Source organism: Cantharellus anzutake (genome assembly GCF_015039405.1).
Source record: "Cantharellus anzutake strain C23 chromosome Unknown EI90scaffold_5, whole genome shotgun sequence".
NCBI classification, from domain to species: domain Eukaryota; kingdom Fungi; phylum Basidiomycota; class Agaricomycetes; order Cantharellales; family Hydnaceae; genus Cantharellus; species Cantharellus anzutake.
Genome location: NW_024066955.1, coordinates 1521507 through 1541405, shown reverse-complemented (window position 1 = coordinate 1541405; position 19899 = coordinate 1521507). Strand labels below are relative to the sequence as shown.

General features: G+C 50.9%; 3 protein-coding genes across 3 annotated transcripts; all 3 read right to left on the bottom strand.

The window, feature by feature from the left end:
• Positions 1-5571: 5571 nt before the first annotated feature.
• On the bottom strand, positions 5572-7119 carry EI90DRAFT_3117218 (uncharacterized protein; the record flags this gene model as incomplete). Its single annotated transcript, XM_039062964.1, has 1 exon — positions 5572-7119. One exon carries the CDS (start codon positions 7117-7119, stop codon positions 5572-5574), a length of 1548 nt encoding a protein of 515 aa, XP_038922071.1.
• Positions 7120-15833: 8714 nt separating this feature from the next.
• On the bottom strand, positions 15834-16607 carry EI90DRAFT_3036547 (uncharacterized protein). Its single transcript, XM_039058714.1, has 4 exons — positions 16567-16607; positions 16272-16511; positions 16202-16250; positions 15834-16149 (listed from the first exon to the last, which is right to left on the bottom strand). The coding sequence occupies exons 1-2, from the start codon at positions 16579-16581 to the stop codon at positions 16302-16304; spliced, it is 225 nt and encodes a 74-aa protein (XP_038922070.1). The 5' UTR covers positions 16582-16607; the 3' UTR covers positions 15834-16149; positions 16202-16250; positions 16272-16301.
• Positions 16608-18233: 1626 nt separating this feature from the next.
• EI90DRAFT_3117216 (uncharacterized protein) lies at positions 18234-18656 on the bottom strand (the record flags this gene model as incomplete). The annotated part of the gene is made up of 1 exon (XM_039062963.1): positions 18234-18656. The coding sequence occupies one exon, from the start codon at positions 18654-18656 to the stop codon at positions 18234-18236; it is 423 nt and encodes a 140-aa protein (XP_038922069.1).
• Positions 18657-19899: the final 1243 nt, after the last annotated feature.

The window sequence follows — 19899 nt, the reverse complement described above, 5'->3', positions numbered from 1 at the left end:
GAGTTCCTGGTAAGCGGCTGTTAGTTCTTCTGTCCACCACGGTTTCACAGCCTTACTTGGCTTCCTCTCCAGTACTGAGGCCTTTGCAGCTTTGGCTAGGTAGTCATGTAACGTTTCGGTGGCTGCATCCAGTTCCTCTGGTGATGCTGTCGTGCGGTGGTCATTGAGTGTGTTGGCTATGAGGGTTTCGTGTGCTGTTCTGTTGGACTCGATGACATCCTCAAGGGCTGCTGTGAAGGCTGTTTCCGATGCGTGTTTCCAGTTGAGGTATTCCTCACAGAGGTTGTCTACTGCATCTCTGGGGGGGCCTAATTGGAATATGAGGGCATGGTGGTCCGATAGACACCCAACCTCTGTGTCAACATGGTGTCCTGTTAGGACACATGCATTGAGGGCAGCAGAGTTAGCGAAGGTCAGGTCAATGACTGATGAGTGGCCTTGTGTGTCTTCGCAGGTGGGGACAAAAGGTTCATTGCAGATTGTAAATGTGTTCCCTTCAAGCCATTCTAGGGTTGTTGTTGTGCAGTTACAGGGAGATTCAACTTGGTCATCCCACTCTGGGTGACGCATGTTCCAATCGCCTGTGATGACTGTGGGGACATTGGCCTCTAGCCTTATGTTCTCCAGTCTATCCGCTGTGAATTCATGGCATTGGGGGTTTTTAAGTGTTTTTTGGTTGTAGATGTTGATCAGCCTGGTTGGGGGATGTGTGGAACCCTGGTGCCTGACATCCAAGATCATGAAGTCCAGGTCAGAGGCTAGGTCGTTCCTGAGGGTTAGTTCAATCTGCGTTTTTTGGCATATGTAGGCAATGGTCCTGGGACGTTCGCCTTCAGCAATTGGTAGTTTTGGTAGGACCGTTTGCCACCCCTTTAGGGTGACTGAAGCATAGGTGCCGTTGATCCTTTCCCACCAGGGTTCTTGGATGAGGAGGATGTCAAGTGGCAGGTTGGTGCGTGTCAGGGATTGCTTGTCAGTCCGAGTTGAATATTGCCCAAAAACCTAGTTGTAGACAAAGCTGAGGTTCCAACCCTCAGCGGCACATAGAGCTATATACACGAGTGACATCAATCAATCGGAAGAGATAGGATCAAAGGAACTAAACAATGATCCGATAGAAAACAAAGTGAATAGAGATGAAGGAACACTCGGATCAGGGGGCAGAGTCGGATCAGGAGAAGGTGAGGGATTTATGATATATGAGGGCCAATGTGGCTACATGCGGTGATATAGTCTTATGCGATATCAATAGGGTAACAGAGAACCGCTTATGCTATGTCCCCTGACAGTGTGGTTGGAGACGATCTGCATGGCTGTTTGGGTAGCTGCATTAGATCGGTTCACATTAATGCTGCATACTGCAAGGGAGGTTTTGATTTTGCGGTTTCTCCTCATTGGGTAATGGGGTTAGGTGTGCTCAGCTCTTCTAGATCCATCATTTCCTCGGACAGTGGACTGGTCAATTGGTTGGGATGTGAGGGTTTGGTCAAGTAGGGTGGCTTCAACGGCTTCGCCTGTAGTTTGGAGTGGAGCAACCTTGCCATAGATTCCCTTTGGGATTCTGAGGTTGTGTTTGGCTTAGGATGGTGTCTATGTCTTCCATGGATAGTGTCACGACCCGGTGTTCCCCGGGGTCAGACGACCTCCTCCCTGACCTTCTCCCATGCCCGAACACTCCCCACACACTCCGTTCGCCACCCGTTGCCTTCTAACCCCTTCCTGCCACCTCTCCACAACCCCTCTCCTAATTGTCATTGAACGACCTAGCAGCGCAGTGCACCACAACCTGTTGTCCCATGTTTTGCTGCACCTTGTTATCTCACAGAAAAGGTCACGTTTGACCTTCGCTGTCTTGAACACATGCTTCTTGTTTGTTTTCCTCCTTCTTTTCTCTGCCCACATTCTCCGTGAGATCTGGCGACTTATTCCCTATTCAGTTCCCTAGTGCTTATATACAGCTTGTAACTAATGCTTGTACTGTAGTTTGAAATCAACTAGGACTTTCCCCTAAGCTTACATCTGTTCCCCGTAAGACCTCTGCCTTCTAGAAAGTATCGGGACCGCATCGAGAACAAGGTGCAACTGTCAGGGCATGCTGCCGCTGCCACCACCTCCTTTCCTTTTTGTCTCATCCTCTCATTCTCTCTTCTTTCCTTCTTCTCTTTTCTATCTTTATACAGATGACCTCTCTTTCTTTCCTACACTTGTAGCACAGATGCGTCCAATGCTGAGCACCCTGTAGGGGCACTGCAATGCCGGACGCACCATGCACTCCTACTCATATTTCCCCTCCAACACTTGGGATCGACTGCGGAGCCACCCGCAGTAACCCGGCTTCGTCCGGGGGTGACGTGGCACCTCCATGTGACCCATTCACACATGTATATAAACTAAGCCAAAGCAGGACCGAAGAAGTAACCTTCTTCTCATTTCCCGCTTCAGGCAAGTACCCTAGTTTAGTCTAGCTTCCCACCCTAATAACAATACATTTCCCGCTTCAGCCTAAGAAGCCACACAGGGACGTAAGCCCGAGTGAGGGCTGCCCACTATACGGTCTCACTGCCCCGCCGCCATCCGGGCTGCTACCTCTGCCTTCCTCAAGCCATCCCTGACAGCAACACTCCTCCCTGAGTCGTTGAAGCCGAAATCCCAGCCCACTCACCTAAGAAGCCACGACCTCGAGATCAGTGGGGATATTCCTCACTAAAAGCTTGGTCGTGAGTAGGACACCTGTATCACTAGCGGCCAACGTTCGGTCGCTGATGGCTACCATCGGCGAAGCTTCGCACGGTTCTGTCAGGGACAGCTCTGAAAGCGGCGAGGTCCCAGCATGCGGGACTCGGTGGGACAAATAGTGGCTGTGCGTAGCGGTGATCCCGTCACGGGGTGAGCATCCCCGACCACTTAGTCTGAAGTGGGAATGTGAGTTATCATTAAAAGGGAAGGCTACTTCTTCGGTTCCCACTCCAGCTGTTATTATATACATGTGGTGCGCCACATCACCCTCACACACAGCCACAGCTCTCTGGGTGCCTCCATGGGAGATCCCGAGAGGGTCTGCTGTGGGTGCAGGGCGAGTGCGGCGGTGGTGGCAGCGATATAGGGATGGTAAGATTGTCAGGGGACGGACCCCGGGTCCCCATGACCCCTCTCTACAGTCCACAGTCTGGCCTGTAAACACAGCCCATCTCAGGGCATAGCTACTGTGGGTAAGAAAGTGGATAGATAAATAGGAAGTAGGCTACACTTGCCTACTGTGGGTAAGAAAGTGAGAAGAAGGTTAACTTCTCACTTTCCCACAGTGGCCCCAATATGGCGAAAACTTCCGGGGATACCCGGAAGTCACATGAAGGGTAGGAACCGGGCCCGGAGCATGCAGTGCACGGAGCGTTGTAAGGGGGCAAGGGATCTACCACCCTAACGAGAAAGAGAGGGGGCCACAGAGTTGGGAATGCTCAGGGGAGGTTCGGATGAGGAGGAGGGGGGAGGAGAAATGGTCCGGTGCTATGTGATAAAAAAAATGATAAACTCGTAAATCTCACTGATAATCAAACTGATGGGGAACTCTGCCCCTGCACTATGTCTTGAGCTTCTTTGGCTTCGTATTCGCCACTCTGGGCGCTGGTAACGTCTGCTAGAACTTCATGTTCGTTTGGGAGCACCTCTCTCTGTTGGGGGAGTCCTTTTTTGTAAATACAGGGAAGAGGCAGTTATAAATATGAAAGAAATACGTGGAAATCCGAATGATCCGACGGGTTTAGGACGGCAACAGATCCACAAGGAACAAATAAGAAAAAAGCAATATCAAAGAAATATTGATGTTGTTAAGGAAATAAAGAACCATGGCGATCGGAACAACCGCTGAGCCAAATGCGTCACTCGTAACATCGTTCGACTCGTGTTAACAAGGGCTTTCCAACGATACCAAATTCGTCCAGATCGGTGGAGAATTGATGGAGATACAGAGGAAGCGGTGGAATATGCGGGTGACAGTTGCCCAATTTGGAAACTGATGGTTGTCCGTGGTCAGGAATGGCTTGAAAAAATCGGAAAAAATATAGGAAACGTGGAAGGGGTATATGGAACAATGGTAGATGTGTTTCGGGAGTGGGGTACTTGACATGGGTGGTTGAATCGTGATAATCGGCTCGTTTGCGTGGTACCGGCTGTGCCCGCCTACAGCGTGCAGGGCGGAGGCGCACATGCGGGTCCAGGTCCGGGTCCGGACGCGGGTCCGGGTCCGGGCTAGTCAGGGTGTGTGCCCTGACAAAGATACAGGAGGGGAAATGGGCATGCACGCCGGTGATACATTGAGCAGTGGGAAAGGTGGTCCATGTAAGAGAGAGAGAGAAAGAGAGAAAGAAAGAAAGGAGGAAAGGAGAACAGGAGAAAGGGAGAGGGAGAGGAGGGAGAAGCAGTGCGGAGCAGGGAAGCAGAGCGGGGATCGGGTGGGGCATGTTGGGGCATGCCCTGACAGGTTCTGACAGATAGGCCAATAGCCTGGGGCGGTTGGTCTGTTTGGGGGGATGTGGAGTTCTCCTTCTCCCTTCCTTTGCCTTTTTTCCTATTTGAGGGTTTGGGCTGGGGAGCTGGTGGCTGCACATTGGCTGCATGTTGGGCTGGGGGTTTGGGGATGGGGTTAAGCCCCATTCTGCTTCTCCTTGCTTTGCATTCTTTGAAGAAGCTCACATGTGCTTCTTTGCAGTTAATACAGCGGAGGCAGGCATCTGATGGGTGGTCATCTGTGGAGTGGTCCTTTGCACCACATTTACATAAGGCAGCGGGGTTGTGTGCAGTTTGAGGTGTGGTGTGAGAACATCCCGCATTTGCTGCATGTGAAGACTTGTACACGGTCTTCATATGGTGTGATGGTGCATTGTCATGGCCATGCATTCCGGCCTGTTAGCCACCCGTCCTGATGCCGCCCGAGCCCATTCCCGCTATGCAAGCATGAGTGCGAGCCCCGACCTCAGCCCTATCCTCCCTGAGGACTCCCTGCTCACTCCCCCGCTTGCCCCTAGGCTCCCCTGCACCTGGCCAACTCCCCCACAGCCACACCAACCTTCCTGCCCCAAGTCCGCCTCTGGCACTGTGCCCAGCACAACTCCTCTACCCCACCCACTTGGCCCCTACAGTGCCGCTACCATTCCCGCACCCGACTCCGGCCCAACTCCGAGTCCAGCACCGCTACAATACCATTGCTGCTATCACGGCCCTACGCTCCTTCCTTTATTTATCTGTTATTGTTTGTTTTGACCCTCGGTCATTGCCAGCCGCTATGTGGCCAACCCCGCTCTTTATTCATGTTTGCTTCCGGACCCTTCGGCCTTCGGCCTGGGTCCGCTTCCATTCATTCTTTCTCCCTATATATATCCTGTGATACTTTATTGTACCTTAGCTCTAATATCGATGTGACCACAACCCCTAAGTCCTGACCCCAACAAGGCAACCCCAGTGAGTCTGAAATGAGGGCCAAGAGACAGCTAGGGGGCACAGCACTCCCTTTAGAGTTGCTGAGGCCAAATGCCCTACCCTCAGGCCTTGTTTGAGGCATCGTGGCCATCGCGGCCATCACGGCCAATAGCAGCCTGCATCGGTGACCTTCGGCGCCGACCCTGGACCAGTGTCTAACATGCATCTGTAGTTGAAGAGGTAGACCGTCTTTAATTCTAAAAGTTTGTCCCTGTCATCTTTGTTTGTGAGGTCAAGTACAATGGAGGCGAAGTTCTTAGTGCATATGGTCTCATCTGATCCAAGCCACTTGGGTGCCCTCCAAGTGCTCAGATCTCTGTACATGGCTACGTATGTTGAGAGCTCTTCATGTACCATACTGATGGGCATTGGACCACTCCTGCTATGTGTTGGGACTTTATTTATTTTGACCCTGTAGTGTTCCATGTCGGGAAGTACAGCAAGGACCTCATTTTCTGTGATGAGCACCGCTATTTCGTGGCCATATTGGATTAAGTCGGAGGCCTTACATGTCGGTGCGGTCATGAGCTTAATGTTCCCTGCTACCGAATATCCAATTGCCATGATCCTGAGGCAGTGTGGGAGATTCTTCCTCTCCAACAGCTTGTTAGCTCTTTTCCAGGTTTCTATGCCATTTGGGCGCTGATCTGGGTGAATCGGGGGGTTCACCTGGATGATTAGGCAGCGTGAGTCCACTGTGGGTTCCACTAGCTGTTTGGCAGTCAGCCCCTGTGGGCCCACCACGGTATTTGGCTGCTTTGGTTTGCTGTGGGGCAGGGGTGGCTTTGGGGGGTTTCTTGCCACGACACTCTCCCAGGTTTTCTTTGGTTTCCCCATCGGCGCTGCTACAGCGTCTGGGTCCCTCCTGGGAGGAGACGGGACACTGTTGGCATTCTGGTCTGACACAAGGAGTTCTAGTTTGTTGGTCAGGTACTCGCATGTTCTGGTTAAGCATGATACATTAGCTTCGGCCTCCGCAAGGCATTCCTCAAGGTCTCCTCCTGCCAGCTTTGTGAAGCCTGGGTTGGGGGACGTAGCCTTGGGCAGTCCTAGGTACCAGTGGGTGTATGCTGGGAGGAAGCGTTGCCAGAGTCCTGCTTTCTGGATGTGTAGGATTCTTTCTGCAGCAACATGCATGTATTCATTGGCTTCATCCATGGTGTGGTGGTTTTCGTCTTCTAATCTATCCTCTGGGCTTGGTTCTAAGAATAACATCTCATCATCCTCCATATCGGAGGGTGATTGGGATTGGTTTTCCTGGTCGTGTAGGTCAGGTTCATCATATGTTCCATCTTCTAAATCTTGGTTCTGTACCAGTTCTGGTGAATTGGGACTGAGTGTTGGGATACTGGTGGTAATTAGTGTTTCTTGGATTGGGGGCAGTTGCAGGGTGGTGTCTTGGTCAGCATTGTCCAGTTGTGCTGTTTGGTTCCAGTTGGCCGCTGCGTTCCTCCAGGGGCTGGGATCTTCCAAGGTGTTTTGTCCAGTCTGCCCTCTCAGCGTGAACTTTTTGCTGCCTCTGGGGAGCGCCTGGTGGGGTTGTTTGGGGGTGGTTGAGCTGGTGTTATACATTACCCTAGTCTGGCGGGTGTTGGTCCTATTCGGTCCTGTTGTTCCTCCTGGATCTGGATTTTTATGCCCATCCATTGTGAAGAGATCTTGCATGGGAGATGGGGGCTTTGGGGGCTTTGGGGACTTTGTGGGGGTTTTTGGCCGAGCTTGCAAGGCGTTGTTTACAGAGGGGTCAGTTTTTTTTTTGTGGGAATATACCGTGTGAAAGTGCAATCCCACCCCCCATGGCCACCCCGTGAGAATGGCCACCCCGTGGGATCCACGCAACATCGGATCCAAATGTATATCTCATCCGTGCAATGTGTGTGCCACAAAATATTGCGGCAACACTTGCAGTGTTGTATGTTAATAAATACATAATAATCATTTAAACTATATATTTATTAACTTTGAGGGAAACTTAGGCTCTATGTAGCCTTTTAACCTTATCAACATAAGAGTGATATTGTGGCTGTGCTACATACATGCGCTGTAGGCAGGATAACCTACTATACTCTACACTGCTGGTATTTTTGCGGTTTACATTCCTTATGGGTTCCTTGCATGCAAAGATCACCTCCCAATGCCCATGGAGCATAAAAACAATTTATTCCATTTTATAACAGAGTACAATTATGCATAACGTGCTGGTACTGAATTGGTTCAGCCCAAAAACTACGCTTGGCACTGCTGACCACCAAGAGACGATCAAGGGCTCAAAAAATAGAGAAAAATGATAAACATGGATTCCCCAAATTTCATCCAGATTGACCCAGCTGTTGTGGAGCAATGGTGGTGACAATTTCTCATCTTACTGTAAGGTTCCACACAATGTCAAAAGGCACATGAGGGTGGCAGTATTGAAAGTCCCATGTGGTGGAGCTGAGATCCATACTTCGGGAGATCATGAAACTGGTTTTTGGCCCAAAATGGAAATCACAAGCTGTACAGAAGTAAACAAACAACCAAAATGCACTCTGGAGTGCTCAGAAAAATTCAGAAAAATCACAAAGGATGTGTATGAAGATTCAATTGACATGGGGACTCTCATGGACACTTTCCAGGATGCCTAACCCTGTGCATGGGCCAATTTCATGATTCTCACGCCCACCACTCAGTCAAATCTCAACCATTTGGGACAAATTTGGTATTGGGAGAAAGCTACAAACCCGGGGAATCAAATGGAGAGGTCAGGAAGAGATACTACAGGTAGGAGGAGATGGATGAGTGTGGTGTGATGATGGAAATTGGTGGAGGATGGCAATTATTAGCAGATATGGCCCACTTATCACTCCTGTTTTCTTTTATTGAACTTCCACATCAACCGTTGGACTTATCAGCCATACATAACTGTCTACATGGTGCTTGTAACAACAATCTTTCGTTTTATATTTTCTTTTCATTTGTTTTTCCACATTATTGCCATTCCATGTGTTTAAAAGCCCTGTACACATAGGAATGGAAAGAGGACCTCCCTTTTGACTACAAAAGAGACTGTAGTGCTGAGAGATCCAAGTAGAAAAGAAACCCTAAGCTCAACTCCTTGAGTATTGTCAGGGCACACCGCTCCGCTCCACACTGCACCCTCCTGCTCCTCCTCTTTCCTTTCCCTTTCTTCTCTCTCTCTCTCTTTCTTTCTTTCTTTCTGTATATGGACAACCTCTCCTCTTACCTGTGTAGCATGGATGCATCTGACCCTGAGTACTCCATGTGGGTACCGTGCCGCCAGATACGCCACGCACCCTCACTTGTACCTCTCTCCTCTAACACTCAGGATTACCCATGGAGCCACCTGTGATCACCCGGCTCTGCCCAGGCTGACGTGGCACCCCCACGTGACCCGTTCCCACCTGTATATAAACCAAGCCGAAGCAGAACTGAAGAAGTAGCCTTCTTCTCATTACTGCTTCAGGCAAGTACCTTAGTCTAGCTTAGTTTAGTTTAGCCTTTCATTCTAATAACAACCATTGCTGCTTCAGCCTAAGAAGCCAGACAGGGATGCAAGCACAAGTGAGGGCCACTCACCATACATTCCCGTTACTCCGCCACCACCCAGGCTGCTTACCCCACCTCTCCTGTACTGTCCCTGACAAGTATTATAAGGAATCCCTGATGATTGTCCAAGATGGACTGTCAGAGTACTGCAGTTCTCTGCCATTTATTCCATTCATTCTCATTTATCACTTCCTTTTTATCTCTCTCATGAGCCGAGTCATTTCTTATTTGTCAGAGTGTCAGGGATGCGTCCAGGGTTGAGATGGCCTGAGGGTAATGCCCAGCACTGGGGCCGTCGCAGGGTGTGGAGCGGGCACACGTACTGGCGAGCCCGGTCCAGGACGATGGTCCCTGGCCACTCAGACTGAAGTGGGAACTGTGAGTTGTTATTAAAAAGGGGGGCTATGCTACTTACCTGAAGTGGGAACTGTGAGAAGAAGGTTACTTCTTTGGTTCCCACCCCAGGTACCTTTATGTACATGCGGCTTAGGTCACATGAGGTTTGCCACGTCACCCCGCATACAGCCGCAGTCATCTGGGTGTCCCTGTGGGGGATCCCGAGGGCGTGTGCTGCACGCGTGCGTGCTGAGTTGCACTGCGAGGCCGTCCAGGTCATCCAGGGCTGGGTGTGTCGTGCACACGTCGCAGGCGGGTCAATAATACATAGGATAGAGGAAAGGTCATCCATGTAGATAAAGATAGAAGAATGAATGAAGGAATAAAAGAACAAAGGGATAGAAAGAAGAACAAGAGTTGAGGAAACTGAAGGAAGGGTGGGGGGTAGGGGTGAGCGGGATACCGGGTCAGGGCAGGTGGAGCCGGGTCAGGCAGGTGTGCCCTGACACAGAGGTCCTTGCCTTATGTCATTGTTTGTATGTCAGCATATCTACACAGCCCCCATAGATCAGGTGGATTCGGACAACTCTGGAGTGGAATCGGAGACTTAGTGTGGAAGGACCTCAGCCTCAGCAACTCAGGTGGAGTGCTGTGCCATTGCTGGTTGTCCTGGGGGTCCCTAATTTCGGATCTAGCAAAGGAAAGTCTCTTGGGGGGAAATCAAGTCGATTTCGGACTGAGGTTACAAGTTACTAAGTACATTGTATATAAGGAGGGGTCTGGAATCAAAAGGAGCAAGGGTACTCCAAAAGCAGACAAAGGGAGCTGGAAGGAGGAACATGTCAGGGACGGCTCAAGGGAGGGAGAGGCGGCGGCGTAACGCTCAGCGCTAGCGGCCCGGATGGCAGCGGGGCGGTGAGACCGTATAGTGGATAGCCCTTACTCGGGCTTACGTCCCTGTGTGGCTTCTTAGGCTGAAGCGGGAAATGAATCGTTATTAGGGTGGGAAGCTAGACTAAACTAGGGTACTTGCCTGAAGCGGGAAATGAGAAGAAGGTTACTTCTTCGGTCCTGCTTCGGCTTAGTTTATATACATGTGTGAACGGGTCACGTGGAAGTGCCACGTCACCTTCGGACGAAGCCGGGTTACCGCGGGTGGCTCCGCGGTCGATCCCGAGTGTTGGAGGGGAAGTACAAGTAGGAGTGCGCAGCGCATCCAGCATGGCGGTGCCCCTACAGGGTGCCCAGCATCGGGTGCGTCTGTGCTACAAGTGTAGGAAAGAAAGAGAGAGATCGTCTGTATAAAGATAGAAAAAGAGAAGAGGGAAAGGAGAGAGAAAGAGAGGGTGAGACGAAAGGAAAGGGGGTGGCAGCAGCGGCGACGGCGGCATGCCCTGACAGAACAACACCGAGGGTCAAGGGTTTGACTCAATGGTGTTTCCCAAAGGAGGAGTGAAGGGCCAAGGCCCAAGGAGGAAGGAAGGAGGATGGGAGTGGGGAATGGCTAGCTGACTGAATAGAAAGGAAGCAGCAGCCCAAATAGGAATGAGGGAGAATAGCGGAATTGAATGGAGCAATGCAATAGTTGCAGGTCTGAAGTAAGTCTGGAAAGTCCGAACTCAGAAGTTAAACTCCGGAATATTGGCAAATGTAATTAAATGGAATGAGCTAACCAATACAATGGGTATAAGCGGAGGTGGGGTCAAAGTCCAAGGTTGGAGCTACAGTAAGACTGGAGGTTCCAGAGATGGAGACACAAACGGGATTCCGGAGTGGAGGTCCAGAGTTGGGAGCATAGGTGTTGCATGCTCATCTGGGAGGTGTCGAGGTTGAGGTCAGACCTGGAATGTTCCAGAGTTGGACCGAAGGTGGTGTTGGAGCTGGAGGTGGGATAACCTCTTGGGAGTCGGCAAGGAGAAGGTGATGGAAGGGAAGTAGGACTCCGGAAGTCAGTTTCGGAGTTCTGGGAGCCTGGAGTGGATGTTACAGGAATGGGTTCCGGGGAACCCAACCTGAACCATTCAGCTCACTAATGGAGGTGGCTGCATAGCCATCAGAGGGAGAGCAGAATGGGATGAGTGTCTGGAAGTACAACCTGTGGGTTGGCCAACGGTAACTTGGCGCTCCTGGGAGTGTACCAGCAGCGAGCACGATGTGGGCTCCTTGAGGGAGCCACCTGGCTGTCTGCTAACGGGGACTTGGCGCTCATGGGAGCATGCCGGTAGTGGGTGTGCTGGGAGTGGTTGGCTAGCAGTGACTTGGTGCTCAATGGAGTGTACCGGTAGCATGGGATACTGGGACTCCCAAAGGGAGTCACCCAGTTGGTGGCTATTGGTGACTTGGCGCTCACAGGAGCATACCAGTAGTGGGAGTTGTTGGGGAAAGCGGGCTGGTGGACCAGTGCACGGTAGTGGGTGACCGTGGGAAGTGGGACCCGTGGGTGCATGGCCAGGCATCCTGGAGCTGCCTGGACCATATCCCTCTCCTAAGGAGGTGGGATAGGCTACAGTTCCTGATAGGGAACATCTGGTTGGATGGGAGTGACCGCTCAACCACCTGGTGGACTGGTGGGAGCAGGCAGGGCATGGGAATGCCCTCCTTGTTGCGGTTTTGTCATGGAGAGGATGAATAGGGAGGTGGACATGGTTCCGAGGTTACAGGTTGAGTTTACAGTGGTGGCACAATGGTGAGGATGTTACAATTGTGGTACAAGGTTTGTGGGTTATGTATTCAATAATCCGAAAACATCTTTCAGCATTTGCCTTTACATGTCATATGACTAGTTTATATCTAATATAAAAGTTGTAATGGTCAAGGGAAGTCCCTTGAAATTCAACAATTCCCCCAGCCAGCACCAAAACCCAGTGGGAAAGCTTGGCATGGGGTTTGGGTAGAGAAATAGGGGAAAACAATAAGGAGGCATACCTGGTTCTACTTGCTTGTAACCATGGACCTTAAGATTCTGGTCATTCCTATAACAGTGGAGGTCGGGATTGTACAGATATGACAGAGACAGTGGTTTGTTGGCTGAACTTGCAAGGCATGCATTTGTTTGGGTAAGGGCTGTGTGTGTGCAAGTGCTGAGTGTGCTGAGTGTGTGTGTGGTGTGCGAGTGCTGTGTGGGGTGTGAGTGCAGTGTGTGAGTGCGGTGTGGTATGTGGTGTGTGAGTGCAGTGTGTGAGTGCAGTGTGTGAGTGTGGTGTGCTGTGTGGTGTGTGGTGTGAGTGTGAGTGCTGAGTGTTGAGTGCTGAGTGCTGAGTGTTGAGTGTGCTGTGTGCTGAGTGTGCTGTGTGCTGTGTGCTGAGTGTGCTGTGTGCTGTGTTGTGTGTGCTGTGTGTATGGATGCCTGGAAAGTAATTGCCCATGGGTTGGGTTGGTGGTTGGGGGTTTGGGTTGGTGGGTTGGGTCAAGTAGGGGGGTTGGGAAGTTGGGAAGTTGGGAAGTTGGGTATGGGGCTGTGGTGTGGTGGGAACGTATCTCTTTAATAATGCCATATGGAGCAGAGCAGGACAGCCCCTGCAGTGACCAATGTGGAGTAAGGACAGTGAGCAAGTGCAGAACACATGGCTAGCTGTCTCTAATTAATATCAGGTACACTATGATGGCAACTTAATAACATTGATTTCCCTGGGTAACATGTATATATGCAATCCTGCTTCCATTTTTATCAGTCACCTGCCAAGACTTTAATGTGGAGGAGTGTCCATGCACCCTCCCTCTACCTGACATCTAGGGCTCCTAGCAGATTAGACCCATATTGGCATATCTTTGTGGGCCAATCTGAATGTCAGGGACATAGCATATGACTACATATATCACCGCATGTAGCTGCATCAGCCCATAACTCTCTCACCCCTTTCCCTGATCTGACTCCACCCCTTGATCTGAGTATCTCCCTGTTTTTATTACTTTGTTGCCTACCCCATTGTTAGAACGGGGCTGATACAGACGACTCCGGAGTGGAATCAGAGACTTAGCGTGGAGGGACCTTGGCCTCAGCGACTCAAGCGGAGCGCTGTGCCATTGCTGTTTGTCCATTTGGTCCTTAATTTCACAGTAGGTGAGCAGGAAGTCTCTAGGGGGCATTTCAGGTCGATTTCGGACTGAACCAAAACGAGTATGTACAAGCGCCAATATATATATAATGGAGGGGGCAAGAGCACAAGGAAAACAAAGGGAAACCGAATCGGAACGAAGACGTCCGAACAGGAACAAAGGGAAGAAGGAGCGGAGCGGTACCGAAGGTCATAAGGCAGGACCTGTGATACGTCCGAAAGGAGGTAGGGAGGGCGAGGCCCAGAGGGGCAGGAGGATGAGGAGAAGTGGGGATGATGACTAACTGGCTAGAATGGGAAGAAGCAGTAGTCCAAATAGGGATGAGGGGTAAACGCGAGAGATACATTACAAGCGGCGAAAGTGCTGAAGGCGATCTGCGAAGCTCGGGGGTTGCGGAGCTTATGGGGGTTATGGAGGCGGGGTTGAAAGTCCAAGGGATATTGGCAATGGTGTTTACGTAGTATGAGGTCACCAATGCAATGGACTAAGACCGAGGTGGAGTCAAAGTCCGAGGTCGGGACTATGATGGAGGCTCGGAGCGAAGGTATGAGCGGTGTCCGAGTAGGAAGTATGGGACAACGGCGGAAGGTCGTAACTTGGCGGAAGGGTGGCAGAGGAGTACCAGAGGGAGGAGAGAGGGGAAAGGTAAGGGGGAAGGAGTGGTGGAGAGGAGGGTTGTCAGGTCTGAAGGTGAGTATCGGAGCGGATGGGGAAAGCGTAGGAGGATGACGGGAGGGTGGAGGTGTTGTGAAGGGGGAGCGGAGTAGGAGGAGGAGGAGTAGTAGGAGGGTGGCGAGAGGGGCGGTGTTCGGTCCGAGGTGAGTATCGGAGCGGACGGAGATAGGGTCGGAGAGGTAAGGAGGAGTAGAGGTGGCGTGGGGGGGGTAGGAAGGAGGTGTGTTGCCAGGACCGAAGGTGAGTATCGGAACGGCAGCGGTAGGTTATGACTCTGGAGGTGAAGAGGGTGGAGGTCCGGAAGTCGGGTCAGGGTCGGGTATGCATGGATATGACACCCATCATTTAGTTCTGTTGATCCTTTTTCTTCCAATTGATTCATATCTCTCATGTATATAGCTGTCACGACTCGGCAATTCCCACGGTCAGGTGATTACTCCCCACACCTTCTCCCTCCTCCACTTCGACCCCGTCAACTCTGCCACCCGCCCGATGCTGCCTGAACAAGCCCATCACCCTTCCCCATCACTGCTACCTGTTTCCACAGCCTGCCACGGGCCTATGAGTCATTCCTTATCACACTTGTTTTTCTTGATGGCTGTGCATGGCTGTCCTTCTCCCACACTCTTTGTTTGTTTTCGTTCCTTCTTAAGCCCGCCCGCAATCTCCATGAGATCTGGCGACTTAATTCTATTCATTCCATTATACTTAAATACCGGTTGTATACTACCTCATACTTTAGTTCAAAAATCAACTAGGGTTACCCCCTGCACTCTCTGTCTGACTCAGTCGCACCTTCTGCCTTCTGAAATATTGGGGCCATGTCAAGTACGAGGCGCAACGCTCACGAACGAGTCGTTGAAGCCGAAACCCCGTTTTGCCACGATTGTCATCCCTGCCCTTGACGGGCTGTTACACCGGAGCAGCAGACCTTGACGGTCGCCAACGGCAAGTCACGGTAATGTTTTCCCACGCCCTGACAATAGCCCTATGTGTTGCTGAGGGTTGGAACCTCAGCTTTGTCTATGACTAGGTTTTTGGGTGATACTTGACTTGGACTGACAAGTGATCCCTGACACTGAATGCATGGATATGGCTCAGATTCTTGGATTGGGTATGTGAAGAAATTCATGTTGCTAGCACTATAGACTTATGTCATGAATTCAACTAATGTAAATCGGGTGACTGGACGAATGACATAAAATGGACAATTGAACCCAGGACCTCTAGCATGCATCCATACACTACTCACCCATTATGCCAGGGAGGTTACTCCATCCCTGATGGTTATTCCAACAGTATGGAGTTTATTTACTGCAATCAAATAGACCATTGCCTGAACTAAACACTTCGCATACAAATGAAGATAGCATATTTAATTTGAAATTGCAGTACGGTTTGTTAGAGGGTTCCTCCCAAACTGGATGGCCAAGCTTGCAGCGCAGTGCCGAGGGCGCTGCAAGCTCGGCCATCCAGTTTGAGGGGAACCCTCATAACAATTGTAGCCTGGTAGGAGTTATCTGATCTCGCTAGACGTTTACCCTCTCTTTTCGAGGTGGTGTCATGTGGAACCAGGGGGCGTGTCCTTTGGTTGCAAAAGCTTACCACGTGCGGGGTGAATGACTTTGACATAGAACGAGCGCTGACGACGTTAGTCGTCTCCTGGGCTGTCGCTACGTTTCCGCGAGATCAGTTGTGTCACGTATATGCGGATGGGGTTTGCTTTTGAACTCACGATATCTGCGAGATAGCTACGATTTCACCTACCGGCTTTGTCTATCCAATATCATGCACGACGTATTCGACTGGCCCCCATATGTGACTACTGAGATTGAGTAAGTATTGCTTATCTGTGAACCGACATAGTCCCAAGTCCTTTTCCCCCATTGTCTATTAACGGACAGCCCTTTTAGATTTCCCGATGTCACAACTCCACCTTATATCACTAACTCGCCCCAGTGAGCCGTCCACCCCGAAGAGCGAAGTTACTGGCATTGCTGGCTCCCAGGCCCCAACGATCGTGCCACAATGGTACCCATATTGGTGCATTGGCTAGATGCATCACTGTAGATTGAGTCGTTACGATATGCACTTCAACTTCATATGCCGGACCTACCCCTCCATAGCTGCAATGTCAATCTCAAGATATATAGCCGTCATCCAAGGCTCCCAACAATCTCTCCAAGTCCGATGTACTTCTGGTAGGTGCCCCGTAACTAGTTATAGAATATAGAATAGATTGTCCAAAGATCGAGTCTTCGCCTCGCATAGAAAATCCTGAGATGTTCGGACCCCAACATGCCCCCGTCCGCTGACTTGTATCCGATAACCCCCCACTGCTGCATCCTGGGCAGTGGGAGCTGAGGGAACGGTTTCACCGATACGCATTCCCCTACGGACGCCGGCATGAAATACAAGTTGGTTAGCTGCTTGTTCATGCGTTAGGCTGAGTCCCGTCCACCAACTTCGAGTCAATCGCACCAGCATTCTTGGCATTCCTGAAGTTTTAGAGTGAGGAGAAAGCAGGCGGCGCCGAGCCGATTTCAGTAACAAAAAACCCCAAAACCGCAGGGTGACCTGTGATGTCTACAACGCACACGAGAATTCCCGTGTCGACAAACGCGATAGCCCGACCCATCCAACCCATCGGGAGGCATCGGTAGCTTCGGATGATACATGATCCATCACAGTAAGAACGGAAGGATGTCTTTACTCTCTTGCAACAACCAGACGCAACGTCTCATCGTCGGCGTAAGTCTCCAGCACACAGATGACGAGCAAACGAAAATCATTTGGGTAGACAGGCAAATTTTTCGGTGCATACGAGCACGGAAACACAAATTACATTGATGAGCTAGCCGGAGGCCCCGCGTGAACAATCTATCCTCATAAAAGCTGGAAGGGGACTAGGTAGGACATCCGCAACAGTGGCATGCATGATGACTAATATCTGAGTATCGTTGGTCGTGGAAAGAAGGCGCTCTTGTTCAATGGTTGGCCTGGCCTGGCGTGTGACACAACCACGGAGAACAGAAAAGAAGGATGAAAAGAGCGGAATGGCCCTACAATTGGGAAGGGTGATGTACGATCCAACAAGCTCCGGGGATGCAGGGGTCATGACGAATTGCAGTAGTCAAGGAACATCTCCACAATTAGTTGCCCAAGTCCCTTCATGCTGAAACTCTGATATCCGCTTTTTGCCAATGTAAGTGTCCTTCAAGATGCACGGAGTCAAACTGCAAAGCAGAGTCATCAAGTCAACGCTAGCGTAATCGCTGGCGCGAGACTGTACCCATGGCATTGATAGAGGACAAGAAGAATGGCTCACCGCGGGATTGGTGATGCAGGATCGAGTTGTGACATCGAGAAGCCGGTAATCACATGGGGGTGTCACTTGTATGCGTTGAATAGTGGGTGAACAGAAAGGGCTGGGAGCGCGCGAGGTACCTTTGATCACCTCATGGATGAATCCAATTACAGAGCTCATATCCATAAAAGCGATCTTGATGTATCTTACAATTGCGGACACCCCGGCCGAAACCCCAGGGCGATCTGTGATAGCCAGACTTAGGCTAACGCAAGAACCAAGACACGCGAGAGCCCCCGTGTTGACGAATATCCGAAATGAAAATAGCGCGAGAACTACCCATCGGGAGGCACCGGTTGATGCAAATTCCTACATGATCCAGAGTCGGGAAGAACGGAAAGATGTCCTGACTCTCTCACAACAACCAGGTGCAACTCATTGCTGGTGCAAGTGTCCAACGCACAGATGATGGGCAAACAAAAAATGGTATTGGACAGGCAGGTAAGTTTTCATACAAACATAGGAGCACAGATTACAATGATGAGCTCGCCGGATGGGGACCCGTGAGCGACGCATCCTCAAGGATACTACAAACTGAAGGGACAGCGGGATACAGGAGAATGCACATTGGCGTATGTGTGGCAGCTTAGCACAGGAGTATCGCTGGTCGGGAAAGAAGGCGCTCCTGTTCAGTGATTGATGGCCTAGCCCTGACGTGCCGGTGCTTGCCCCCTGGGGAGATGTGTGCCTATGGCACCAAACGGGTTATGTCCCCGACCACTGATGGCCGGAGCCAGCTCGATAACCTGACCAACGCAATTGCTCATCAGTTCAATAGAAGCTACACACGAGCAAAACGAGTTCCCACAGAGATTGGACGAGCTGGGGATTCGATGGAATTATGCACCCATCCGTCCTCCAAAGTAAATGCTACCAGTCCCAGCTGAGTATGAGGGATGGCGGCATTGCGGGTGGGCCCTACCAGGGACCAGGGAAGGTGGGGTGGTGCAGGCCCCCCAGAAGCGGGCACGGCCGTTGGGCCAGTTGGGTATCCATCCGTGCCAGCGGCATATGGGAGTGGCATCCCTCCATACCTTGTGGAGTCAGACACCTGAGACCCATTTGGTGCTGCACCACGGCTCTGGGATCCACCTTGATGTTGGGCAACGGGCGGAGTCCCCCCAGTGATGGTTGACCGTATGGTTTCCCGGTCCTGGGCCTGTTGCCTTTCGTAGGACACGTTAAACATAGGGTCAACTGACATCGGAGAGCCTGGTGAAAAGCAATCCTGAAACCCATATCGTCAGTCATGCCAGGGCGGGTAATTGGCTACGTCCTCTACCTTGTCTCGCGACCTGAAGCCACAAACAGCACCTCTACAGATCTTGCAGCGGTTCTTTGGCATGCTGTTCTGTTCAGAGATTAAACTAGTGACAACCTGTTTTGTTAGGCTCTGCGTCGGATACGTGGTCCAGGGAGTGCGGCCTCACTTTCGAGAGTCACACGGCTTGGAGAAGCGAGGAGAACAGGAAAATAGCAGAACGGCCCTTTGATTGGGAAGGATGATACGCCACAACACAGACGTTGCAGGAATCAAGTAGCGTTGATTTCAAGTTGGGAACTACTGTGCGAGGATGGGCTGTGTGTTTATTTGTTTGTTTGAGTTGTTGAATGCTGTGACAAACAAAGCATCGGCATCCTCCCTCAGTTCTTCTTGAGTGCAGTTAAAAGACAATTTTATCATCTGCTGCCTAATTCCCTTACTGAGTTCCATGCTGAACTTCTGACGTTCGCTTTTCACATCCCAATTTCGAGTGTAAACTTGAAGGTTGTGTGCCTGAATCTCATTGGCTCTCATCTGTATGGCTGGCAGTATTTGTCGCACGGATTTGTGTCCATTGCGTTTCCATGCAAGAATACGGCAAAACCTCAAAAATGATAGGGAAATGGTGGCATAAAGAAATCTCAAGTGTTACGCCGTTGCCGTGCAACGGTTACAAACCGCCTTCTCCAAGGCGAGAGCATTGAGGAGCCTGCAGCCTACACTTCTTGAATGCCGTGCCATCTGCCTCAGTCAGTACGCATTCTTGTCATTTGCGATGTCTACGTTACATAAGGATCTCGCAAATGCTGGCCACGTCATTGCCCCGCTCTAGGCGATGTACCGAACGACGTGCTGAAGGTTTCATGTACTCATTCGTTGCCTGTTTGACTACTATATATTTGGTCATACGTCATCCAGATACACCCATGTTGTGCGCCAGAACCTGAGCCCTACCTGGATCACCCAAAGTTCCGGGATCGGGATCCCCACGGCGCAAACTTCTCTTCGCAGCATTTAAAACTAACATCCTTGCTACGATTGAATCGTCGTTCTCACCTGGAGCACCGGCTTCGTTTCTGCATGCTGAGACCCTACCGCATCCGGCACTAATGATCCTCGGAATCTCGTTCAACAAGTGCGCGAAGGACAATATGGTGAAACCGCCAGTCCGTTTGTGTAATTC